The sequence below is a fragment of the Gossypium hirsutum genome, chromosome D09 (assembly GCF_007990345.1).
Source record: "Gossypium hirsutum isolate 1008001.06 chromosome D09, Gossypium_hirsutum_v2.1, whole genome shotgun sequence".
NCBI lineage: Eukaryota > Viridiplantae > Streptophyta > Magnoliopsida > Malvales > Malvaceae > Gossypium > Gossypium hirsutum.
In genome coordinates, this window is record NC_053445.1 from 833441 (window position 1) to 861202 (window position 27762).

The following is a 27762-nucleotide window of genomic DNA, read 5'->3' on the forward strand; positions in this document are numbered from 1 at the left end:
ACCAATAAAACTATCCTTGTTGGAAAACTGATTACCAACTTCAAATTCACCCAAATTCAGTATCGAACTTGTACGATCACGTAACCGGTGTGGTAGATCTGGAAACTCCAATGCATCATCTGCAGACAGATCGACATTATGCATGTGGGTTGTAGATGAGTATGCCCTGAATCGTGGATTTTCTTCTTCATCTAAACCCCCTTCAACATCTTCAGGTTTGGTTGGAATAGGCTCCGGTTCAGTAAATAATGCAACTTCTGCACCATCAGGCCCGGGCTCTCGAGGTGGATCCACATCGGATTCATCTTCTATCCTATCATCATCTGCAACGTACGAGGTCCCCTTACCGATGAACGTCGTACGGAGTATATCATCCCTTCTTCTGGGCGTTTCATAACATCCCCAATTGGATGTAGATTGTAACAGCCTGATTTTGGGTCTAGTCGGAACAGTGGTTTTGGGACCACGAATTCGACGAGGAAAAATGTAATGGCCTGAATTTTTAGAGGTGTCGGAACGGTGATTCGAGATTACTAAATTTGACAAATGGGTAGAAAATATTATTAATTTAGTGAGTATAAGTTAAATGTGAAGTTAGGAAAATTTTTGAAATAGTGAATAGTGCACTAGAAATAAATATTAAAATAATTAGAATCGAAAATGAGGTATCGAGACCTCAAGGATTTTAAATCGAGCCATAAATATTTTTATAAATATTTATGGAGTGTTAAAAAGTTAGTATTAAAGTTTCGTTAAGAAATTTTAAAGTTCAAATAATTAATTGAACAAAAAGGACTAAATTGTAACAAATGAAAAATTATGGGAAATGATTAAATAGCTTAAATGATAAAAGGAAGAGGACTTAAAAGGAGAATTAAATTCGAGATCGCTATTTGGGCTGGATGGCAAAGGCATGAAATCAGCAACAAAGTAAGGAGAATTAAGGGCAAAATTAGAATATTGCAAAATTTACTTAATGAAGTTAGGACCAAAGTGGAATTATCTAGATTTCTCTTTATTTTTCTGCATTCTCATCAGCAAAAACACCATAGAAGGGCTTCCTTAAGCTGGTTCTTCCTATTTTTACTGCAAGTAAGTTCAATTCTTGATTATTTCTTGAAAATTTTATGTTTTTGTGACTTTTACAACTAGGCCCGCTTGTTGAATTCATTAGTTTTTGATTCTATGAAAGAATTTGAAAGTTTCTATGAATATTTTCTGGAAGTATATGATGATTTAGCATAGAATTAGAGCTTTAAATTGTTCATATGCTGATTTTATTGAAAGAATTGAATAGAAAGTGAATGTTGGGACCTAATAGTAAAAGAGTTTGAAGATAGAGTTATATGTGGAAATTCTGAATTTCAATAGTTGTGAAACAACTTATAATGTCTAGGTAAAGTATTAATTGAGGAAATTAGATTAATTGAGGGGTTAATTGAGAAAGGACCGGATTGTATAAACTGTGAAATTTGGGGCAAAAAGGAAAACAACATTTTGCACTAAAGCAGTTTTTGACAGCAGCTGTAGTATAACTTTGAAAAATCGTAAAAAAAATTTGTGGGAATTGAATTAGAGGGTGAATAAAATATGAAATTAAATCTCATTGAGTCTAATTTCTCATAAAAGAAACGATGTAAGCAATAGAATTGTAAATCATGAGATATAATAAATTTTGTGAGCAATGTCAGAATGATTTCGGGTTCCCCTGTTCTGACTTTGGAAAATCATAAAAAATTGAAGAAAAATAATTATGAGTTATAATTTATATTATTAGAATCCTTAATGAGTCTATTTTCAAAAGAAATAAATGGAAACATCATCCAAATTCTGTACAATTAGATAATTCATTTTTAGTTAAGAGTGGTCGGAACTGTCAGACAGCGAAGCAGGGGAAACTTTAAAGAATAAACTGTACTATTTGGCTAAACCAAAAATTATGAAAATTTTATGGTAAGAAGCTATGTGAGTCTAGTTTCAGGGAAAATTAACGGATCTTAATTTGGAGGTCTGTATCTCCGGATAAAAATAATTTAGTGACTCTGACTCGGATAAACAGCTTTGAATATACATGTGAGTGAATAGTGAAATTATAGCTAATGTTGTTTAAGTGTGTTATACACATTAAGGATGTGGAATGGAGAGGAGGAGGAGGAAATTGGGAAATATATGAATGATTTGTGTATAATTGGTCATATGCTTGATTATAATTGTTAAACGATGAAATAGAAACGATGCTTATATTTGTGCATTATTGGTCACGGTTTAAGCTCATGTGTGAAAATAAGGTTTCATAGTATGTGTGTATGGTATATTCGGTATATGATTTGGCATGAAATAATGTCATGAATGGTTTATGAATTAACACATGTTGGTAAGCCTAATACATGAATAAATGTTGTGCTCATCCATGCTTATAATGCTTATGCTGTATGTGTATTTGGCTAACATATTTGGTGTATATGCTTAGGCTTTGGCCAAGTAGTGGCTAGATTATGCCATGTTAAATTTATAAGTTATGCATTGAAATGGTTTATCGTGTGGTTAGCCCCAAAAAGAGTTATGTTTAAATACACTAGCTTGCGACTATGGTTGAATGATATGTTTATATCTTGTGTGATGTGCATAGAAAACGAGTGTGGAAAGATAATGAAATAATAAGTTCATATAGCTGAAATTTAATGATTAAACGTTAATTTCATGAATAATATAATGTGTGATGAAATATATTTATTGTTGAAATGAGAATAAAACAAAAATGCGAAAAACTGAATAAATGATCAAATTGAGCGGAACGCCGGATTTGAGTACTTCTGATCAGTGGCAAAGTGATAAGTGGTAGCTTTAGCTACACTTATCTGATCAAGTGACGAAGTGATAAGTGGTAGCCTTAGCTACACTTATCTGATCAAGTGACAAAGTGATAAGTGGTAGCCTTAACTACACTTATCTGCTCAAGTAACAAAGTGATAAGTGGTAGCCTTAGCTACACTTATCTGATCAAGTGACAAAGTGATAAGTGGTAGCCTTAGCTACACTTTTCTGATCAGGGACAAGTGATAAGTGATCATACGTAAGACCATAGTTATACTATGGCAAAGTGAAAGTGAAGTACTCAATTTTTCCGTAACCATTCCCTAATTTGATTAAGGATGGTAAGTGACAAATTGACTCAAAAGAATTAAAGAAAATGAATAAGTGGTAGTGTATTTATACCAGGATGATGTTGTTATTCAAGCTAAAGTGATATTTTCATTGCAAAATTGAGAATTTCATAAATGTGTTAATGAATGGTATAATCGATAAACGTTGATTTAAATGGTAAATACGTATTAGTGTTAAAATTAGTGACATTGAATTGTACGTGAATTAAATAGAAATTGCTAGTGATATGATTTAAATTGCGAGCAAGAGAAATTGCAAATTGAATGAAATGGAAATGAAGCATTGAATTGCATGAGTATGTATCGGGTCTCGTAGGCCATAATTATTATGATTATAATATTTTTAGGATATATTGTGAAAAGTTATAGAAGCATGTTAATTATTTTGAAAGTTTTAATTTAGATGAAATTTTATAACTCAGTTTAATACGTTTACAAGTGTATATGTTTTGGTAATGCCTCGTACCCTATTCCGGTGTTGGATACGGGTAATGGGTGTTACATAGATTGCCAACCACTAGAAGTTAATGTTGTTCCCCAGTACGTATTTCTAGCATCAAACATCGACCCACCGAGGTACATGTCCCATCCACCGACAGAGTGTCTTGTAGGGGATATGCATTCCATACCGCTACCAAACATGGGTTGTTCCGTGTTTTGTAACCCACTAACTGAGTGTCGGGCAGGGGTCGTATATACCTCTCGAACAGCAGTCGCAAGTACATCATTTGGTGATGTAAATTGTACATATTACTCAATATAGGGTGCTCCACTAGCGAGATAAGTCTGCACCATTGCCTCCAAGCTATGGGCACCTTTTATGTCGAACGAGTCATATGTCACCGGATCAACAGAAGAACAAAATCGATACATAATAGACAGAACTTTCATTGGCGTCGTTTCGAATAGTTTACGCCTAATTCTTTTACGAAGTTCTGTCAAATTTATGTTCTGGTTAAAAACCAATCGCACTGTATTCTCCGATAAAAAAATAACACCGTTCTCGGTGTGGCAAACCTCACCATCATAGTAAATAACAGCACTAATATGTTCACTCATCTTTAATTTCTATCTTTCTTAGCCTCTCTAAATTATTTTTGTTGTAACTTATGCAATTTGAGAAAAATTTTTGCCTCATTTATAGCCTCAGGCCAAACATGCGCTACTGTAGCAAAAACGCGTCCACGTGGGAGTGATTTCAGTACTTTTACTGACAAAGCATCCTGCTTAAAGCGGTTTTGACACTATTTACTCAGAAACGTCTACTTGAAATTAGTTTTTCAGGAGCTACTATAGCAAAAGCGCGTCCATGTGGGAGCGATTTCAGTACTTTTGTTGACAATGCATCCTGCTTAAAGAATTTTTGACACTTTTTGCTCAGAAACGTCTACTTGAAATTATTTTTTTAGGAGCTACTGTAGCAAAAGCGCGTTCACGTGGGAGCGATTTCAGTACTTTTGTTGACAATGCATCCTACTTAAAGAATTTTTGACACTTTTTGCTCAGAAACGTCTACTTGAAATTATTTTTTTAGGAGCTACTGTAGCAAAAGCGCGTCCACGTGGGAGCGATTTCCTTAAAATTTTTTTAATTAAATTACTCAAGTAACCCTAAACCCTAATTTAATTGATTTTTTCTTAAAAAACCATAAACGCAAAGCCTAATCCAATTTTGAAAAATTTATAATTAATTTAATTGAGAAACCCTAAAGCCTAATCCCTTATTTGTTAATTTTTTTCTCTAAAACCTTAAACCTAAAAATCCCAAAACCTTAAACCCTAAACTCAAAACCCAAAACCCTAATGGCAGGGCAAAGTGCTTCTTCAAGAAAGCGTTTTCCTATTTCGTCCCCGACAACGCGCTGACGTGGACGCATTTTCGGGAAAATATGGCCATTCCAGTAATTAATTATTTACAGGGCCATTTCAGTAAATTTTTCTAAAAAGGGCTTTTATATGTATTTTCCCCCAATTTTTTGTACTTTCTCCCATCCAAACACTACCATATATTTTTTGCTGCATTTTTGTGGAAATTGTAGTAGCTTAGAGTAGATAACTTTGTAGTAGTTTTAATTTTTCGTTATTAATAAAATCTAGTTTCCTTTCATCTCTGGTAAATTTTTTGCACATCGGTCTCAAAAAGCTAGAGATTGGAAGGATAATGCATGGGATTTAGGTTGGACTTGACTAATCTTGAACCATAATTGTAACATCCCAGAATTTTTAGTATAACATTTGGTATTGTTTTGTGATCGTGTTTAATATTTTTTAAGAAATTATGAAGATGAATTAATTTAAGAAAATTCATAAAAAATTAAATTGATATTGAAAGTGGAAATAAATGTAGAAAATTGTGAACACGTAATATATTAAATATTATAAATTTTTAAAAAAATTATAAATATAAAATTTATACAAAATTATAAAAAAATTAGTGAAGTTAATAAAAATCTTTACCCACATCTCATTCAATCCCATAGCCAAAACAGTAGCTGGTACTTAGTATCATGCCCTTTTTCTTACTTTTTAAGTCATCAATTATGATTATCTTACTTCTTTTCATTTTGTAAAAAATTAAATTTATAATATTTTTTTTTGTAGAAAATAAATATTATATTTGAGTACTAAAGTGAAATTGTTTATTAATTATACATTTCTTGACTTTTTATTAAGGATAATTATTTCATTAATAATTTGACGATATTGTTTCTACTGCTAATAATTTCATTTCATTATTAGTGAGGATTTTAATATAACTAATGACAAATTCGTTTATAATTAGGTAACAAAAATGATTTTTGATTGAAATTTAACTCGATTGGTATGAGTATTATTGCCAATGCAGGAGGACGTGAGTTTGAGTGTGTAAAAATGCATTATCCTCCTATTTATCGGTTGAAGAGGGACTATAGGTAGTTCTAAGCATTGTGTCAAAAAGAGCATATATGATCAGAACCTCTAATGAAATATTGATTATAATTTTTTTTAAAAGCATAAAAGTTATTTTAACATAGGGGACGGTATTTATTTTATTAGTTACGTGATGATGCTTATTTTGTCATAATATATTGAATGTTACTTCATTGTGCATGATAATCCCTATAATTAGTAACGAATTTGTATATGATTTGGTGACGCAACTAATTCACTAAATATTGACTATAAGGTAGTGTTATGTATTATCGTCACTTATATCACTGTTTAATCATATTAGGTGACGATATAATATATCATTAACAATGTAACGGTATCTCTTTCATCATTTATACGTTGAGTCTTATTTTATATTAGTGATGATCTACCTGAATGTTTATATTACTTGATGATGAAATTATTTGTCACCAGATACTTATTGAAAGGTGCCGCACATGTTATATCATTATTTTATTATATAAGGTGGTGATATAGTATGTCATTAACATTTTAAGATATCTTTTTCATCATCTATGGTTCATGTCCTGAATTAGTATCATTTTTAATATTGGAATTTTGATGACTTTACACCCTTTTACAACACATATGGTCCAAGTGACCCCTAAATTTGTTCTATTAATCAATGAAATATGAGATATTAAGTATTGGTATAAAACAATACATTCTAAGATATAGTATAATGTGATATTTTTACCTTTTAATACGATGAAACTCTCATTATTGGAAAGGGATGGGTGCTAACCACGATATATGTATCAATACTCCTATTTGTAGCGGCAAGTAACAATTGTTGACTTTGTTGATCGATTTATAGTCTGCCTTGCAAAGCGCCTTATACCAATACGTTAGAGTGACCTTAGTTGAATCTATCGATCGCCTCAAAATTCTCAAACAGAGGAAGAGACATGGAATGGACCTTATTGTTAGACTTGTCTAGCAACAACATTCTTCTGACCATTTAGAGCATCCATCTCCTCTACGATTGATTGCACTAACTATTGTTATCGCCTCCTCTTCTATTAGAAGGTCGGTTATTAAGGTGACATTTTTGGGTGTGACGATTGCTCATTCATATAGAAAATGGAATGTAAACATTTTCGGCCTCTATCTTTCCACCAAGGCGGTAACCAAATTCAAAATGATTTTCAACTTTGCCATCATACATGTCACATATAAGTCAACATCCATCAAGCATTCTTTGATACAAGAAATGTAAATTGTGTTAGATCAGAAAAACTTGATCTATTGGGTGTTAAAAAACACAAAACAATAGTATTAAATTTCAAAATTTATAAGATCATTGTCGCAAAAATTAAAAATTAGAAAGAATTGAGTTGGAGAATTCACCTTATTGGCGACATAGTTGGTAATGTATCTCGTCATTTCTCCCTAAAAAATAAGTAAAAAGGTCTTAAAAGCTAGAGAGCTTGAGAGTATTGAAAGATTTTGGATGAAAAAAGAGGAAAACGAATAGGTATTTTATAAAGTGAAAGTCACTAACTATTGGAGTCAATTTTCATTGTATTAAATTCAATTGATTAGACTAGTAATTGAATAAATGCTTTTTAAGACTAAACTCGACACTTATGGATATAGAGATATTCCATATGTAATTTTCAATACTTCTTTTCTAACATGTATGGTACAAACTAGTATGATCATTTGATAGCATTCTAAACTTAGCACTCATGGGAATTGAGGTATTTTTTAAAAAGTATTATGAAAAATGACTACTAATAATTAAATAAAAAAAAAGGGCACCCCCCACAAGACTATTTTCCATTTCCAATAAAACCTCTTTGGTTTTTTTAGTGAGTGTCTTTGTGACGAGTTTAGGAAGTTAAAAAAGGGTGAGAGTTGAAGTAGAGTTAGCAATCAAAGAGAAGGCCACATGGGGAGAGCTGATTGGACAACTCCAAAGCTTCTTCTTCCACTTGTAAACCTTCCATGTTTCATCGTAGCATTGATTTGCTTTACAAGCTTGGGATTAACCACCGCCGACGACCCTATTCTTCATCCTGAAGAAGTTATGTATATATTATTATATTCCCACTTTCTTTGGGAGTTTCCCTCAGCAATGAAATTTTTATGAATGAATTGTAAATATCTAATGCAGTGAAGGCACTGAAAGCAATAGGGAAGAAGATAGAGAAAAAGGATTGGGATTTTGGGATAGATCCATGTAGTGGAAAAGGGAATTGGATGGCAAAAGGAGATGGAAATGAAGGATTTGAAAGCATTGTCATATGTAATTGCTCTTTCAACAACAACAAGACCTGCCATGTAGTAAGCATGTACTGCCTCTTATCTCCATTAATGCCTTCTTCTTCACCAACCTTTCATTTCTGATCTATTCTTGGCTTTTTAATTTCGAAATTAAGAACAAGAAGCAATTCCGGTGGAACCCAGAGTTTGAAAACCATGATTTAGTCATAGAATCACTCATCTTTGACGGTTCTACACTCGTTTCTTTATCCATGGTTGGGCAATCTTTTGGTTTATTTTGATTTTTCATTTTTTAGATCAGAATCAGTTCCTGATAAGACTACTGTAGTTGTTTTGAGTGAAGTCCTTTTGGGATATCCAACTCCCACTTTTAAAATAATAATATTTATAAAAAATTATACCTATATTAAATCACAAGTAAAGTGAGTTTTGTTTGATTTAAGAGTTCACATCAACAAATAAAAAGGTATAGAAGCACTCATAATTCAAATAAATTATAAAAATTAATATAAACAAATATAACTTTAGTTTGGTTTATAAAAAAAAAAACCAATAAAGCAAGCTTTAAGATAATAATTTTTTTATTTTCGGAATTAAATTAATATTCTGACAGTAAAATTATTAAATAATAATAATATTTTCTTAAAAAACTGATGTTTAAATTAGCGGGTAGACAAACGTCTAAATCATAAGCATGGGTTGGGGAGGGTCAAATACGCGGTGTTCTGGCCAAAACCCTTCAATGTGGTCAAACTTTTGAGCTCATTATTCATATTTTAAAGAGTTTTGGGGATGGTTGGTAAGGCAAAGATCTGGAGCCCTTCAATACTTGGATTTGAGTTTTATTATGATATTAGTTAAAGTTAAAAATAAAATTTAAAATTTTATTAACTAATTATATTATTTAAAAATATTAAATTTAATGTACATAAGAGGTAGAAAATAATTACTAAAATATTATTGTATTTTTTGTGGGATTGATTTTTCATAAGTAATAGCAAGTTTGTTTACCAACCATAAAAAGAAAACAAATCATATTTCTTGAGCAAGTCAGTTACATCAGAAAATAAATATATTGTTTAAGTGTAAAATTAAAATAAAATGTTCCTTTAATCCCATTCATTTTGATTTTTAGTAGTAAAAATGTTTAAACTTTCATCTCTTATTCTTTAAATTTTATTATGGATAAAAAATTTCAGTTTTAAAATGTATTTTTGTAAAATATTTATAATAATTGTGATTAAAAATAAAAAAAAGTTTGATCCCTTGTGACCTTTTTTTGGGAAAGAGAGTATAAAGATTAAATAAATTGTAGAAAATTGATTTAACGAATTTAACTGTTAAGATTAAAATTGTAAAATTTTAAAAAAAAGTGTTTAATTCAAATTAGAATACAAAAGTAATTTTAAATGGCAGAATTTGACCAAACTACTTCACTTATTCTTCTCTTAGTTCCTAACTATTTCAAGCACTCTGTTGTACCTTGTAAGAAAAAAACAAAAACTATCTGTCAATTGGAACAGGTGCCAAGTAGAAACCCCATTAGGGGAATTTTTTTTTATAGCAGTGGTATAGAAATTGTCCAGAAAACTGTTGCAAAAATTTCCAAAAATGGGGAAAAAGAACAAACACAAAACATGTATATACTCGTAAGGAGCATTTCATATGTAATTTTTTATTATATATAATCCCAACTTATACGGTAAGAATTCACTAGTCACATCACTTATAATTCCATCTATAAGTACGGAGTAAATTAAATATTCTATGCTTGCAAACCAGTCAAATCAAACTCCAGTAGTCTGAATTATCAAGCTAGCTAAGTTTGACTATCCTAACATTTGGTTGTCATGAATGTCATTGAGTTTCTTTTATAATATATATTTAATGAAACTTTTTGGATTTTGCTTAACTCAGATACTGCCTAATATGGACTTTATATACATTTTGGTGAACCCTAAATAATTTTAAATTCTGATAAATTAATTAATGGTGCAAAGTTTTGTAGGTGATAATTATATGCTCATGTTTAATGGTATTAGAGAAAATTTTGGTGATGATATGTGTCCATCCAGAAATATTGTGGTACAATAACATTGGACAAATACCAGTCCTCTTGGAATCATTGATTGTAACAGTTTGAGAATCAAATCAATGTCTTGTTTTGGTAATAAGGACAGGGGTTCTCCAGGTTTGGCTTGTGCCTAATCCCCTGTCTGATCGATATCAAAGACACACTCTGCCACATTGGCCTGGTGTTTCAAGGTTTTATTTTTGGAACACTTTCGCAGGAATTGAACTCGGGTTGACAGTCTTCATACTCTAGTTTGAACACCTAGGAACCATTGATATATGCGAACGTTCTCGGGTTTATTGGTGAATGTGATGGCAAAATGTTATGACGTGTTTTGAGGTTGATAGTTCAGCTCATCAAATTGAGATTGAAATCCATTCTAGTTATGGATATGGAAATCTAACGATTTGTTAGATATTCGTCTCTCTTTTAAGTGTTTTTATATTATTATAAGAAAACCAAAGGAAAGAAATGAAAGTGTAATATAACCCTTATTTAAGAATTCAAATTAAGGTTCGATTGAAATTTCCCTTCCATTATTATTAGTCAAAACTGATAGGGGTTGTAGATCTTCACAAAGTTATTCTCTTTTATCAATACAATTGGATAAATATTTTCAAACGTTTCACCAACATTCAATATTTTTTAAAAATAACCTAGTAAGTTGAAGGTTTTCTTGATGAAGTTAAAAAAATAATGAGTTGTGGAAAGGGTTAACAAATAAGATGAGCCAGTGAAGTCATTTGCGATTGCATGAAGTTTTTCAAGATGGATTTAGGAGAGCTTAATTCATGGGATAAGGAATAGAGATTGGTAGAAGCTGCCATAGTTTGGTTTTGTTCAATTAGAAAGCCTAACTTCGCATCCACCATAAAGCAATTTACCTGTTTACCAACAATTGTTTTATCCATTCCTTCACGCATTTGGTCAAACAGTTGAGTTTTCGTTTCATGAATACTTTCATGAACATGCTGCAACATACAACCAAGCATCTGATCAATCATATTGCATATGCTTGAGCTTCTTGCTTATTTCTACTCTGCTGACCACTGTTTTGCCATTGTTGGCTCTTGATTCCAAATTGTTACAACCGTGTGTTTGAGATTGATAGGCCAGTTCATTGAAGGGAGATTGAAACTTTATGACTTGTAGAGACTCAGATCTCTTAGGCTTTTCTTTTTGACAAAAGTTCTGCTTAGAGTGTTATGGTTTAATACACCCGACCAATCTTATTATGTAAAAGAGAAAATTCATTAATGGAAAGTAAATAAACTGAAATAAAAACATATTGAAAAGACCTTAGGGAAAAAATAAAAGTAATATAGGCCTTAATTCAAAAACACTCAAATTAATGGCCTTTTCTAATATATATTTGGCCTGTAACACAATTTATTTGCTCAATGGAAAATTCAAACATGACTGAAACTTTAAAAGACTCTTTCAAGGAACATGAAAATGTTGAGGCTAAAGTAAAAAGGAGAGTGGCAATTCACATAGTGGTAAAGTGCGGTGAGCCGTTTATGGTGGTGATTCGATAGAGTTTTTGTATAAGAGAGGGAAATCTACCTCTAATGGCGGAGGAGTATATATAGGTAAGGTTGGTCACTCCTTGCGGTTAGGCCCTGATACATGTTCACGCGTTTCTTGTATTGCTCTTCTCTTTAGGGGACCTTTTAGCCAGGCTGCGATGAGATTGTTGTATTTGACAATCAGACTGTGAATAGACTTGTGTGATCTTGTTCAAGTCCCATGTGCTATCCAAGTAGGAGGGGGGGGGTTGACATCTATTTTGGCAAGGTAGACTAAAGGAGTGTACTACGTGCTAGCGAGGATCATGGTTGGTGAGATACCGATGGGGGTGACGTGATATCAGGCATGATCGGTGAGGTCTCTCCTTGGCAAGTTATGTACAACAATTGCTCATAAAGTGACATTCCCAAGGCAAGATTATGATGCTTTATATTCCTGCATTGAGGTGAAGAAAATCTTGACAACTTGTGCACGAGTGGAATGTGTAGGAAACATAGATTACGTGTTGCACATGTGTTTTGCAAGCATCCTAACTTTGGTTTTGTCATAGGAGGGCGTTTTTTTAAACATGTCATTTTGAAATCGTGTTGAACACACTTTCTCCTTGACATAAATAGGGCTTTGAAAATTTTAAAATTCTCACTTTGCTATTTTTGAGAACTTGGAGAGCACTTAAGCGAAAAGGTCTTTAAGAGTTGAGATTTTCATGGTGGGTGAATATGCGTGCACAGTGTACACATGGTCTGCCTCTTCAGGTTTGTTGAAAGCAATGCCTCATCAAGCACACGGCCTCTCAGCAGAGTTAGGAAACAAAATCCCCAACAAGAACAATACTGACCTGCTAAGGGATCCATCAACTCTCGACTTCATTTCAAAAATTTTTCCTGAAGTAGTCGGTCTCCCCTCAATAGAATACAAGTATGAAGGAATGTCAATGTTGTTTTCTTTCAAGGTATTCTAATTTGGTGTTGAAAGTTTTTGCAGATCTTTAACTGCTTTGAATATATCGGCAACTTTACCACCAGATTTTTCCAAGTTCCGACACCTGAAAGTGCTGTAAGCAAATCCTTTTGTTTAGTTGACTTTAACTATAACAATAAGATACTCTTTTTCTTCTTTCCTTTCTAGATTATATATCTAAAACATATCATTTGGTGCTTATATCATTAATAATTCCTTTTTTTCTGATTTTTAGGGACCTAAGTCGGAACTATTTCACAGGTACTATTCCTCGAGAATGGACTACCTTGAAGTTGGAAACGCTGTAAGCATCCTACTATCTTCATGCTGTTATGTATAATTATGTTGTAATTGGTCAAACTATATGCTTATGTTAGATCAATTTTGCAGCTCTTTTATGGGGAACCGGTTGTCTGGTCCTTTCCCAAAAGTTCTCACCAACATCACTAGCCTCACAAATCTGTATGCATAAGTTATTATTGTTTATATTTCTGTTTTGTTAAAAAGATATTCTTAAGTTCGTTTTGATTTTATCATATAGCTTGGACACTTCTACTTATCTTAATGATCTCATGAAGGATCATTTCAATATTCTTTAACTTGAACTGAATACTATCTAATTCCACCTTTTCAGGTCTATTGAAGGAAACAACTTTTCAGGATCCATTCCTCCAGAGATTGGAAAGTTGATAAATTTACAGAAACTGTAATTCATTTCATCATTTCTTGTGAGCAGAAGCACTCAATTTCGAGTCACCCCGATTTTTTTTTTGTTCTGTAGTTAACATTGCTATTTTTCTCTCTCTTTAGTACTCTGTCATCGAATGCCTTCAGTGGAGAACTGCCAGTAGAACTTGCCAAGTTGATCTACTTGACTGATATGTAAGCCGACAATTTCAATGTCCAAAATTGTTTAATTTATAGTTGCTAGATCTATGAGTTGATGGTCAATAGCATGAATCGTTTACACCAAAGCAGAGTTTAGGTAGTATTGATCCTGACAAGTTCCATTTTCTGGCAGTTTTTTCTTGTCTTTTTGAAGTATATTTTTTAAGGCTTCAATTCTATGTCGCTTTTTCTCATCATTTTTCTTGAAGAACCTGTGCCCATACCTGGACATTGGTATAGGTATATGATCCTTGAAGGACTCTCCGACTACATGAAAATCTTGAACATACTCATGTCAGACAAATATCATGTCTCACACTCACACCCAAATCCTAGTAACATTGCTTTAATTCATACTGGTACTCCTAAGCAGTAATGCTCACTTTCTTTGCCACTGTACTAGTAGTAGCTATAATGATCAGTTTCATTGCACACTACTAAAGAATCGGTTCTTTGTTTAGAAATTTAATCATCATCAAATTAAGTAACCTTCTTCTTTTATCCTTGTCTTAGCAGCTGATTGTGGTAACAAGGACTTTTATCAATTGCCTGTTTATCCAACCACAATTCTCTCTGTTCTTTCTCTTGTCATTTTGTTAATTATCATAATTATGATCTATGGAATAGTTCAAAATTATGCCCTTGGCATCTTTTACTTTTGTTCATGAAAATATTGATCTAGAGCATATTTTCTACGATCCTTACAAGCTTTTCTTTATTTGAAATGTTTTAGGAGAATAAATGACAATAACTTTTCAGGAAAGATACCTGATATCATCAGTAACTGGAAGCAGATTCAGAAACTGTAACTTTTCAACTTTAAGCCTGGTATTTTGTAAGGCCTTCCTTTTTGGTGCTATAATTTAATTTTATCGTTTCCTCTTTGCAGGCAGATTCAGGGTAGCTCTCTTGAGGGGCCAATACCCTCCAGCATTTCTGCACTGACTAGTTTATCTGATCTGTATGCAACCATGATAATTAATGTGGAGTTTGCTTTTTCCTTTTTCTTCTTAGATGAGTTCAGTAAATGACTGTTGACTTTTAATGATTGTTAGGAGGATTAGTGACTTAAAAGGCGCAAGATCTCCTTTCCCTCTGTTGCGTAACATGGACTCACTGAAGACATTGTTAGTGAAATCCTGTTGGCATTGCGTATTTTACTATGTGTTTCCAAATTTGCATAGGTGGTGATCTATGCTCTATTTCTTAGAATAAAATGAAATTGTCAAATGCAGGATACTAAGGAACTGCTTAATATATGGAGAAATCCCAGAGTATATTGGAGATATGAAGAAATTGAAAACCCTGTAAGTAGCATCAAGCTAGGGATTTATTGAAACCAAATTATTTCTAGTTCTATGATTTTTACATGTATGTTATGTTGATACCAAGCTAGCACTGAAATTGTAGTGGCTAACACAGGCATACTCAGTGTCATATACACATGTACATTTAAAGAAAGAAATGCTATTGATTAAGTTTGGAGTTTGCGTTGTCCTTATTCTCTAGTTGGGTCTTCCACATGCTAATTTTGTATTATGTTGGATGCTTGTGGTTGCTCTTTGTTTTCCTATATGTGGTGTTGATGATGTCTTTGGTCCATTTCTTTAAGTTGTTTGTACTTTGTTGACATGAGTTGAAGCATCAAGTGGTGATATTCTGCACTGCTTAACTGTGGAGCCTGTTGTGGTGTTATATCCATATACACACAGGTTTACTCACTATAATATAAACATATACATCAAAAGAAAGATGTGCTATCGATTACGTTTGGACTGGAATTTGCTTTGTCCTTATTCTCTAGTTGGGTCTCCCACATACTAATTCGTATTGGGTTGGATGTTTATGGCTTTGTTTTCCTATGGATGTTATCAATATCTTTGGCCAATTTGGTTAATTTGTTAGTAATTTTTCAACATGATTTGGAGTATTAAGTGGTGTCATTCCACACTGTTTGTGGTCTTATATCCTGGTTTGGCCTTTTACCCTATTGTCAATTTGTTTTAGGTTTGATGCATGACAAGACAGATGAAAAAGATTCCTTTTCTCTGAAATTCTCCAATAATATCATTTTTTCATTTTCTTCCTGGTTGGAGTAATTGAAGATTCACACATGCTTTGCTGTTATAATGCAGGGATCTCAGCTATAATAACTTGACCGGAGAAATTCCTGGATCATTCCACAAATTGACAAAAGCAGATTTCTTGTAAGAGGATATAATTGTTTTTAATAATTCTAATCAGCTTAAAGTCGTTGTAAAACAATGAGAGATTCTATTGTTTTATATTGTTGTTTGTTGGTGCTTCTGGTAGGTATTTGACCGGAAATCAGCTCACTGGTTCAGTGCCTCAGTGGATCGTGGAAAGAAATAAAAACGCGTATGTGTATATTACCTTTAGCTTTCTATTGCAATGTTGAAACCATATTGTGTCCTAAGTTTCTGAGTCAATTACTTGGTAAATTTTGAACTACTCAATCATTTTTGTGATGCATGGTCCAACGGATGCTGATCTTCTAGCTAGTTCAGTCATCCGATGACTCCAAAGAATTGTTAATTCATCAAGTTTTGTATTGTCAAGATATTGCCCCTGGAATTACAAAAACTTATAATGAATATGGCTATATTTTCTTTGATTTTCATCCACAGGGATTTGTCTTACAATAATTTCACATGGGAGCCTGCAAGTCCAATAGAATGTCCTCGAGGGAGTGTGTGAGTTATCTTTTAATATATATTTGTTTAATATCATCAACAAGCATGTATAAATTGAAGTACTAATATGAACATTTTTCCAGGAACTTGGTTGAGAGCTACTCAACATCAGTAGATAAATTGTAAGAATTTTGTGCCTTTATTTTTCAGATATTCTATTGAGTTGCTGTGGCTGTTTTGAATTGCTCATGGCTTTGTAATTCATGCAATTCGCCTCAGTAAAAGCTTATTGATTATCTTTAGGCTTTCCTATCTTGGTGCAGAAGTAGGGTTCCTTCATGTCTAAGGCACAAGTTCCCATGTTCTGTTTCATCTAAACAATGTAAGTCAATTTTCAGAGCTTGCTTCTTTTTGGAATTGAAACATATGGAACTCTCCTTCAATGTTAGACGCATTCTGACTTTAGAAATGTGCTAGGACCATAGGAAACTGGGTATACATATTGATGAGATTAACTTTATGCAAGAAAAGAGCCTAAAGACAATAATAGTTTATCCGTAACCTCATGGAATTTAACAAAAATTTTGATAAAATTTCTAGTAGCCCTCTTTTTTTTTTTTTGGATAAAATGGTGATTTTATTATCCAAAGAAGCAGAATTCTGCTACATTAAAACATCAAAAACTTGAAAACAACAATACATTCCTATGCAGACGACTCTAGTATATTCCAAACTGTACATAATTGAAAATTAACTACATCAAATCTATCAATGCTTTTACCGCTAAGTCGAATTGCAACTAATTCCTTTATAGAATTCAAGATCTCACTCTCATTCCTTTGCTTCCCCTTGAATTGCCTTCTGTTACGTTCTTCCCAAATCAAGTAAACATACGCATTCCAGGCAGTCCTCACTATAATTGCAATGAGGGTCTTGCCTTTAAGCTTTATATAAGCCCACTGTAATTCCCTCTGCCAATCTATGATCTCTCTGTCAATCCTGCATAATCCAAGAATAGATTTCCATATGCCTTTTGAATATGAGCATTCAAAGAAAAGATGATTCCTGGTCTCTAACTCACTGTTAGATAACTTGCACTACCCATCATTGATAATACCCAACTGAACAAGCTTGTCTTTTGTCCGAATTCTTCCCAAAATGACCATCCAGGTAACAACTGCATGTTTTGGGATATGTAATGGCAACCAAATCAGTTTATGCCACTGTACTTTGCACCGTTTCTCTCTAACCTCATTCCAAATTATACTTACCGAAGCCTTATTTGGATCAGAAAACATGCTTTGAACTTGAGTTGCTTCATCTCTCATCTTGAAAAGCTTCCTCAAACACCAACTCATATTACTTCTGCATTCAAATTGCCCAAAATCTGCATCTTTAATGATGTAAGCTCTTATCCTAGCAACCCATAAAGAGCCTTCACCGGCAAGAATATTTCTGATCAATTGAAGAATGCAAGCCTTGTTCCAACTATAGAGATCTTTCAACCCCAGACCACCCTCTGATTTCAAAGAACATATTTGATTCCAACTTATTTTGGCTCCAGTTGCAGGAGACTCTTTCCCCTTCCTGAAGATTCTGGTACACATCTGATTGATCTTATGTATTACAGCTTTTAGAAGAATAAGTTGTTTGCACCAATAATTTGAAATATTGAATAGCACAGCTTGAATCAACAGCACAACTAAGTTGTCTAGAGGACCAATGACCGATCCTTGCTCTAATCTTTGCAATAAGTGGCTGACAATCCTTTTCAGTTAACTTCCTAGTCACTATAGGGACCACCAAATATCTAACAGGCAGCCTCCCTAACTTAAACCCAGAGATTCTCTGAATACGTTCCAACTCCATGGGATGAATACCAGTGGCAAACAGTTTACTCTGATGAAATTAGAGATGAATACTCTAATGTATTGAGGAAAAAACTCTCTCAAAGTATATATTTCTTAGAAATATGTACAACCATATATACATGTAGGATTTAACAACTAAGGAAATAATATCTCTTAATTAGAATCTCTAAAAAATATCAGCTATAATCTCTAAGGATACTATTTAATAATATCAAATAATCAAAGATTCTCAACACACTCTTTCCTGCATTCAACTTCACACCGGAAAGCAAATAGAACTGTGATAACACACTCTGAACTCCAATGACAGAATCCAAAGTTCCCTTACAAGAAATCAATAGATCATCTGCAAAACACAAATGTGTCATCCCAATCCTATGGCATTTAGGATGAAAATGGAAAATTCCTTTTGCCACAGCAACACCGAGAATCTTGGAGAGGATATTCATGGACAAGAAAAATAGATAGGAGAATAATGGATCCCCTTGTCTAATCCCTCTAGCACCCTTAAAAAAACCAACCAAGCTTCCATTGAAAGAAATAGAGAATCTTGAAGTAGTAAAGCAAGCTTTAAACCATTACTTAAACTGACTAGGCAACCCCATAGCCTCAAGAACAGCAAGGATGAAGTCCCAACTAAGAGTGTCAAATGCTTTCTGTAAATCAATCTTTAAAGCATACCTGGTTGAGAGAGTTCTTCTAGCATAACCTTCTACCAGTTCCTGAGCCAGCAGAGTATTATCAACAATGTTTCTGCCCTGCATAAATGCACTTTGACTCAGAGAAATCATTCCAGGAAAGTATATGGCCAACCTCTTCCTAGAACTTTTGTAATACTTTTATAGACTACTGAACAGCAAGAAATAGGTCTAAAATCCTTTACTTGATTTGGATTTATAGTGTTTGGAACAAGAACAATTGCAGTAGCATTAAAAGCAGGAAGCATAACTGAAGTAGAGAAAAATTGCTTCATGGCTTCAATGAAATCCTTACCAACAATAGACCAAGCAACTTTGAAGAAGAAAGATGTATATCCTTCAGGACCAGGAGCCTTCTCATTCCCTTGATAAATATGGCAGACTTGATTTCTACAGCAGTAACCTCTTTAATCAAAGCAGCACTAGCTTCAAGGGACAAAGAATACTGCAATAATTCCTTCAACAATTCAACTGAACAACCAGAAACATTTGTATTAGTAGTTCCAATGAGATTGGTATAAAATCTGATGACTTCGGAAGACATTTGTTGAAATGACGCCAACCAGTTACCCTTTTCATCATGAAGAACCTGATTGTCTGCTTTTTCAACTTGGTAGACACAAAGGAGTGAAAAAAAATTGTATTTTGGTCACCTTTTATCCATTTTACTTTTGCCTTTTGTCAGTAAAAAGGTTTGTCAGCTTTTTCCAATTCTAATTACTCTCCCCAAATCTTTTTTTTCAGCTTCAATAATACCAATATTAGCATTCGCAAATAGATTGACACTCATAGGATCTCACTGAACAGGTTCCTGCCAAGAAGCACTCACAACTCATAAAATCAGGATGCAAAGTCCAGAAGTTGAAGAATTTAAATGGTTTGGGCTTAGCAGCAGGGGCTGACTTCTCAAGCCATGGAATAGCTGGACAGTGATTAGAGACACCAGGAGATTGAAATTCAACAAAAGACTCAATAAAGTTATCTAGCTTGGATTGACCAGTACTGGATCAAGTTTCCTTGCTAAAAATCTTTCACTTTGATGATGAGACCAAGTAAAGATAGGACCATGGCAAGGATGATCCAACACTCCTAAATTCCCCAAACAGTCTTGAAACTCACTCATGTCAGCTGTTATCATCTGAACTCCACCATCATACTCGGAACTCTCATGAGGATGAACTATAACATTGAAATCACCTCCAATGACCCAAGGGTTAAGGCCAACAGTTTGCTCAAACACTTTCAACTGATGCCAAAGACTTCTCCTAGCAATTCCATCATTGCATCCATACACAGCAGTGACAAACACATTTATATCTTTAAAGCACACACTACATGAAATCCTTTGATCATTAACAGAAAGAACATTTAAAGCAACCTCTTTTCTCCAAAGAACCCAAATCCTTCCATTTACAGCTTCATTATAATTGAAAAAACTATGCCAGCTATTAAAATGTTTGTTAATAGTAGCTTGAGAATTATGCTGCTTCACTCTAGTCTCCAAAAGACAAATAATATCCACATTCAAACTAACTAATTTATTCACTCTAGTCCTCTTTTTGTCTTACTAAAGATTTAACTTTTGATGACCAGGAATACATTAGAAGCCTATTTTTCATGTTTACTTTATTAGTAATTGTAATGTCAAATTCTTTCTTGAACTAACAATGATTTGAATTTAGGCTTTATTTTTTTTTCTCCAGTATTATGGACTCTAAAATTATGTAGTGCAATGCCAATTTATACGATTCCTAACTAGAATGTCTAATTATCTTCCTTTCCTGCTAAGAAAATCTTTTAAATTCCATCAAAATGTTGGTTATTCACAGATAAGTACTCATTGCACATCAATTGTGGAGGGAAGGAACTAAACATCAGTGGTGATACCACATATGAAGCTGATATTGAACCAAGAGGAGCTTCTATGTTTTACCCAGGGCATGGCTGGGCATTAAGCAGCAGTGGAAACTTCATGGATAATGATATTGATGCGGATGAATACATCGTTACCAATACTTCTTCTTTGTCCAATGTCTCTGCAATCCATTCAGCACTATATACAACAGCTCGTATTTCTCCCCTCTCTCTCACTTATTATGGACTCTGCCTAATGAAAGGGAACTACACTGTTAGTCTACTCTTTGCTGAAATTATTTTTAAAAGTGATCGATCCTTTTACAGCCTTGGCAAACGTATATTTGATGTCTATATCCAGGTAACTAAACTTTCCTGAATACATGGTTTACATATAAGAAAAATTAAAGAAACAAATATTGGTTTACATTTGAGAATTTCATCTCCTAACTTTATAATATGTATTCTTTCAGGATGAATTGGTGCTGAAAGATTTTAATATTGAAGAGGAAGCTGGTGGTACTGGTAAGCCCATTTTAAAGAACTTTACAGTTGTCCTAACAACACATACATTAAAAATCCACTTTTACTGGGCTGGAAGAGGGACTACAGGCATACCAGCAAGGGGGATGTATGGCCCTATTATTTCAGCTATATCAGTGGTTCCAAGTAAGTTGAAGCCAAACTCTAGAAATTCTTTTATTGTGCATTCTGTCATTAGTTTTGCAACAATCGACTTTTTTGCAGCTAAAAGGCTTGATTATACCAACCGAACTTCCCCGTCAACTACTATTAATAGTACTGGTTTATGTATTTAACTGCTATCATTCTTGTTTGGTTCCTTGGATGGAGACTTTAGCAGTAGTTATCAATTCCATTAGTCATTACCATCTAGATGATTCTACCAAAAATTACTAGTTGTTGTCGAACTCAGAACTTATGAGAAATAAATGTACAATCTAACCAATTTAGCTTTTTTCTTTCCCATAAAATCCATTCAGCTGCAGTGGATACTATTTGCATTATGTTCAATCTATGCGGATCAAGTTAATTGAAGTGGTCCTTGAAGAGTTTACACTTATGATGAAAAATATGATCTTAATGAAATTGCTGTTAGTTCTGTGATCTCCAGGGTTCAGTTTTGTTGACTTTTGATGATGTACATTCATTGGGGATAATATTTTTTTCTTAACCAGATTTTCGGCCCCCAATTATTGTTTGCAAAAGGAATTATCTTGTAGTTGTGCTTGGGGCAATATCTGCAGCCATAGTTATTGTCCTTATGGTCTTAGGTATCCTTTGGAGAAAAGGCCGGTTGGGAGGCAAAAACTCTGTTGAGAAAGGTATTCCACATTCTAATGAACTCGGTTCTTTATTGCCCTTGCTCAACTCCTAATCTGTTGACATTTGATATATATGCGCATATCATATATATAATATGTATGGATATGAGACCTTGTTGACCTGTACAAAACAGCAGGTAAAATATTGAAATTCTAGATGGCACTTGTTGAAGTCATTGTTAAAATTTATCTGACCTAAAATCCATTTTCTTGACTTCTAACCACATGTTTCTTTATCCCATTATTGTACACATCAATAGAAGAACATAACACTAATATCAGCATATATAACAATATCATACATAAATTTCTGAAGATACAAGATCTTGACTTCGTTGTTCATTTTCCAAAGCATAAAATGTTTGTCTGCAAAGGGAAATAATATGCATCATCTCCTGTCTTACAGAATTCTTCAGAGCTCTTCGTAGCAGATTGCTTTATTACACTTATCTGTTAACTGCATTAGAAAAAGGAAAAAAAAGCATAGGATTTCTGTTCAACTTTTATATTATGCATGTATTTCATGGTAGACAGGCTGCAGGTGAAATACTTTGTTGCAGCTTCTACTCGAGTTCCGTGACCTTATTTTGGATTGTTCAGTTTTGGGTCGTAGCTGTCAAAAATCATGACATGGATTAATTATCATGCAAAAAGATATTAAAATATTTTATGTAATTTCTTTGTTTATGACATCTAACACTGGATTCATTTCAGAGCTGAGAGGCCTGGATCTGCAAACAGGAATTTTCAGTCTAAGACAGATTAAAGCTGCCACCAAGAACTTTGATACTGAAAACAAAATTGGCGAGGGTGGCTTTGGTTGCGTGTATAAGGTAAGTGAGTATATCAAAATGATATAGTTTTGACCATCTGTTAAAAATGTTCGTCATGGTCTCCTAGGGGACAGCTTAGCACTTACAGCTTTATGACTCCATCTAGGAGATCTTGAGTTCGTATCTTTAGGTCAGGGTTGGATTTGTAGGATGGAAGAGGTTTAAAAAATATATATTAGTTATGGTTTTCTACAAGTTGAACATAAAAAATCTATGATCAAACTCCAATGAATCAAAAGGATTTTATAGTCTAGTCTGTCAATGTTAATGTGCAGAGATGACACAAGATTATGATCCAAAGTTGGTCTGATAGATTACGTTTTAGCTAGGAACTTTTAAATTTTACTTTTAAAGCATTACTAACACTAGCCACTTCTTTCCTCAAATATATTCTGGGTGCATATAAGTGGTCATTTTTGTGTAGTCCTCTGGATTTTCCTGTTGAGATGCATAGATTGTTGCAAAATGATTTTGAGGGCATTATATGTTACAGAAAATTTGCTATAAGAATGGAGCAGTAAAACACTGCCATTGAAGATCTTGTGTCAGTATATACCGTGCTTACAACCATGCCTTTGCATGATTAAAATTAAAAATCTCTTTAGTGTTTAAATACATAGTTGCTGCTTTCACTGCTGAATGCAGGGTCTATTATCAGATGGAACAGTTATTGCAGTGAAACAGCTTTCCTCAAAATCTAAGCAGGGAAATCGCGAATTCGTGAATGAAATAGGCATGATATCTGCACTGCAGCATCCAAATCTTGTGAAGTTGTATGGATGTTGTGTTGAAGGAAACCAGTTATTGCTAGTATACGAGTACATGGAAAATAACTGTCTATCTCGTGCTTTATTTGGTAAGATTAAACCTTCTAATTATCTATGATATGTAAACCCACACTTAAAAGTCACCACTCAAATCTTGATTGGCTTTCGTTCTGCTTAACCACAGGGAAGAATGCTACATGCAAACTGAAACTGAACTGGCCAACCCGACAAAAGATTTGCCTTGGCATTGCCAGGGGTTTGGCCTACCTCCACGAAGAGTCTAGAATAAAAATTGTGCATAGGGATATTAAAACAAGTAACGTGTTACTTGATAAGGATCTCAATGCAAAAATTTCTGATTTTGGTTTGGCAAAGCTAAATGAAGATGACAAAACTCACATCAGCACTCGTATAGCTGGGACCATGTAAGTTTTTTCATGAGAACTTTTTCAGCTTTGTAAATTTACTTCTAGTTATTAATGGCATACTTATGCAAGGAAATTGAATGTAGTGTGCTGACATCATAATGTGGGGGATATTTATGGGCAGGTTTAATCTTAGGGTTAAATTATCTTTTGGGCTTGAACTTGGCAATTATTCCCATATTGAGGTCTAAACTTTTTTTTTTTGGTTAAAGTATGGTATTAAACTTGACAATTGTTCCTTAGGGCTTGAACTTTTTTGGGTCTAAGTTAGGTCCTGAACTTGGCAATTGTTCTAACATTGGGGCTGAACTTTTTTTTTTGTTCAAGTTAGTCCTTAATATTTCTTTGAAAATCCCAAAGTTCAGGTCCCAATGTGGAAACAATTGCCAAGTTCAAGTCTCAATATGGAAACAATTGCCAAGTTCAGGGACTAAGTTGGAAAAAAAAGAGTTCAAGCTCTAATGTGGAAACAGTTAGCTAGATTAGGTCCAATGTGAGAACAGTTATTAAGTTCAAAGCGTAACTTGGAAAAATAAGTACAAGCCCCAATATGGGCATAGTTACCTAGTTCAGGTCTCAAAAAATAATTTAACCCTTAATCTGACATGGCATTTGATGCATGCTAAATTTTTGCTCGTAATTATTAAGTGTAAAGAACTAGTTACTCATAATTTTGATGCTTGCTAATTTTTGCTCCGAAGTTACTAGTGGCACCCATGAGTATAATGAATATTAGCGTTGGTTAAATAAAATTAGCCCATGCAGTAACCGTTAATTGGTTTGTTCTTTGGTTCTGAAGTGGTTATATGGCCCCCGAGTATGCAATGCGTGGTTACCTAACCGACAAAGCTGATGTGTATAGCTTTGGTGTTGTTGCTTTGGAAATTGTTAGTGGAAAGAGCAATACAAACTACAGGCCTAGTGAGGACTTTGTTTACCTTCTTGACTGGGTAAATTAAATCTTTCCAGAAGTTCAATGCCATGTATATCATACAGAATCCAGGTAAAAGTACTATGGAAGCTACTGTATTAAAAGTTAAAGTGTATTTTGCTCTATTTGCTCAAAAAATGGATAAATTAGTCTCTGTATGTTAGATCAAAAAGCAAATTGGTAGTTTCTATTAAAAATTTCATCTATTTCTATTGTTAAAAACTGGTGTAGCTGACAAAATAATTACACAGTTACACATGGCATGCCACGTTTATCTCATATTGATATACAAGAACCAAAATTTAATAGTAGAAACAGATGCAATATTTAACAGGAGGATCGGTTTGCTTTTTGATCTAATGTAAACAGACTAATTTGTCTATTTTTTGAGTAGAGATGCAAAAATGCAATCCAATTATTAGTACAAGGACCTCCATAGTACTTTTACCCAGAATCCACCTGATGTTTTATGTTAAACTCTCTCTCTAAATCTTATTATTTCTCAGGCATATGTTTTGAGAGAGCGGGGAAGTTTGTTGGAGTTGGTCGATCCGGACTTGGGATCAGAGTACTCGTCGGAGGAGGCAATGGTCATACTGAATGTGGCTCTCCTATGCACCAATGCATCTCCCACCCTGAGGCCTACCATGTCACAGGTAGTAAGCATGCTCGAAGGTCGAACAGCTGTTCAAGATCTCTTATCGGATCCGGGGTTTTCATCCATGGATTCAAAATTCAAGGCCTTGGTTAATCACTTTTGGCAAAATCCAAGCCAAACACTAAGCATGTCGACCAGTGGCACAGTTACTGATTCTGCAAGTTCTAATATAGAAATAGAAGAGAGCAGAAATCGTTGAGAGTTAATTCTGTTCAATCTGAGGTGCAACTTGTACCATTATTATTGTTTTTCTTTTATTGTTCTGGTTACATCTGAGCAAGGGTTCAAACCTTTATCCCTCTACTAGGCGAAGCTTTTATGTCTGCTGCTGCCACCGCCAACCCCGCGGTTGCATGTCATCATCATCGTCAACGTTGTTGTTTATAGAATCAAAATCAAGTGTATATAGTAATGAAAATATTCATTGTTATACTAATGTACTTAATAATGTATTGTTGTCAAAATAACAAATAAAACGAACAAATAGTGGACTTATAAATAAATGTTGATAACTTTGTTTAAATATAATTAAATAATAAATAATCATAAATAAATGATAAAATTTTAAGCCTTAACTCAATATTTTAAATTTGAGAGTTACTAATATTTATTTATAATAGATATGATTAATATTTAATTATGCTTAAATAAAATTATTAGTATTTATTTACAAGTCAGTTATATTTTTTGTTTAATTTAACGATGATCTGTAATGTTATAATTCTTTGATTGTGTATGAGCCTTTGTTGTGATGGTGTATAAAATATTATTCTTTATTAATAACAATTCATATAGAAAAATTATAATTACAATAAAAAAATAATTATAACCAACACAATAATTCTAAAATTATAATTGGATTTAAAATTATTAGATTAAACAATATATATATATATGGGAGGGATATAATTACACCGGCATAAAATTAAAGTTATTTTATGCCCTTTCGTATCTTTTTATATGGTTAATATTTTAACGATCCAACTGTTGAATTTATTTTCTAACTAATTTAATATCTTTGTAACACCTCCGACTCGGCCTAGGAGTTTCGGCTAAATCTAAGGTGTTACATTGATCACCAAAGTAATCCAGTAAAATCATTCTTTTCCTTCGGTTGGATTGTATGAAAATCACTCATTTGTTTTTAAGAAAAACATTCATTAATTAAACTAGTTTTACTTAGTAATCCAATTACAAGGTTATTAATGTGAAGTTCGGAGAAAAAAAAGGGTTAAGGAAAAAGAATCATACATAGTAATCCAATTAGCATGTAATTGTCAGAGTGTTGAGTAAGTATCATGCTTAAAATTTAATAAGCTAAATAATCCCAAACAATAGTTATAAAAGCAATAAATTACAATACGATAAATAAACCAATAAAACGATTAAGGAAAACTTTAATTGAAACTTTTAAATAGTTAAAAAAAGAAGAGAGAAGCTAGTCCGAGGTCCTTCCGATACCATTCTGAGTCCTAATTTTTCGGGTTACTTGAGAGGTAAGGAAAGGAGGAGTGAGCTTGTGACAGCCCAATGTGAGTTTAATTTTTAAATCGTTATATATAATTGTTCGAATGGTAAAGAGTTCAATTTATAGCATCAGAGCAAATTAAGCGTAAGATAAGGAACATTTAGTAAATCAATGCATGTACAAGTTATGTTCGTGATGCAATGCAATAATAATTTTAAATTCCCACCTAGTCATCCTATTCACCGTTGAGCATCGCTCGACATTCTAAAACCCTTATTAAAAACTGACCATCCCGAATTTCCCGCTGATGATAATTGTTCACTTGTCATCATTGACGATAACTTTTACTACAATAACTTACCATCTTGGGTTGCCCAATTTTTATGACATTTTAAAACTATCATCTCGATTTACCCGATTTCAATGACATTGTCGCTTACTTCGTGCAGTACTGGCTTTCAGTATGGACTTAAATTTCCACTTTC

At 33.4% G+C, this 27762-nt stretch overlaps 1 protein-coding gene across 9 annotated transcripts; it reads left to right on the top strand.

The window, feature by feature from the left end:
- The first annotated feature begins 7908 nt into the window (after window positions 1-7908).
- LOC107941125 (probable LRR receptor-like serine/threonine-protein kinase At1g07650) lies at window positions 7909-26293 on the top strand. Of its 9 annotated transcripts, none has more exons than XM_016874654.2 (24): window positions 7909-8123; window positions 8214-8391; window positions 12912-12983; window positions 13123-13191; window positions 13278-13349; window positions 13522-13593; window positions 13698-13769; window positions 14509-14580; window positions 14665-14736; window positions 14831-14902; window positions 15011-15082; window positions 15911-15982; window positions 16089-16154; window positions 16424-16489; window positions 16573-16611; window positions 16753-16811; window positions 20828-21213; window positions 21326-21521; window positions 22049-22195; window positions 22910-23028; window positions 23674-23884; window positions 23980-24220; window positions 25020-25170; window positions 25658-26293. In XM_016874654.2, coding segments are annotated over exons 1-24 (2928 nt in total). In that variant the 5' UTR covers window positions 7909-8122; the 3' UTR covers window positions 26009-26293. The 9 variants fall into 9 exon arrangements, with proteins under 9 accessions (XP_016730143.1, XP_016730146.1, XP_040957454.1 ...); XM_016874655.2 differs by lacking the exons at window positions 7909-8123; window positions 8214-8391 and adding an exon at window positions 9634-12845 and having other exon boundaries at window positions 21326-21377; window positions 21465-21521; XM_016874657.2 differs by having other exon boundaries at window positions 7910-8383.
- Window positions 26294-27762: the final 1469 nt, after the last annotated feature.

What these genes read in the sequence shown, in the direction of transcription:
- LOC107941125 (XM_016874653.2), top strand. Translation starts at nt 12,634, where the DNA reads ATGGTGGGTGAATATGCGTGCACAGTGTACACATGGTCTGCCTCTTCA. An exon ending in ACCTTGAAGTTGGAAACGCT is followed by an intron (nt 13,192 to 13,277) that starts GTAAGCATCCTA and finishes TCAATTTTGCAG; the next exon opens with CTCTTTTATGGGGAACCGGT. An exon ending in ACTCGTATAGCTGGGACCAT is followed by an intron (nt 24,221 to 25,019) that starts GTAAGTTTTTTC and finishes TTGGTTCTGAAG; the next exon opens with TGGTTATATGGCCCCCGAGT.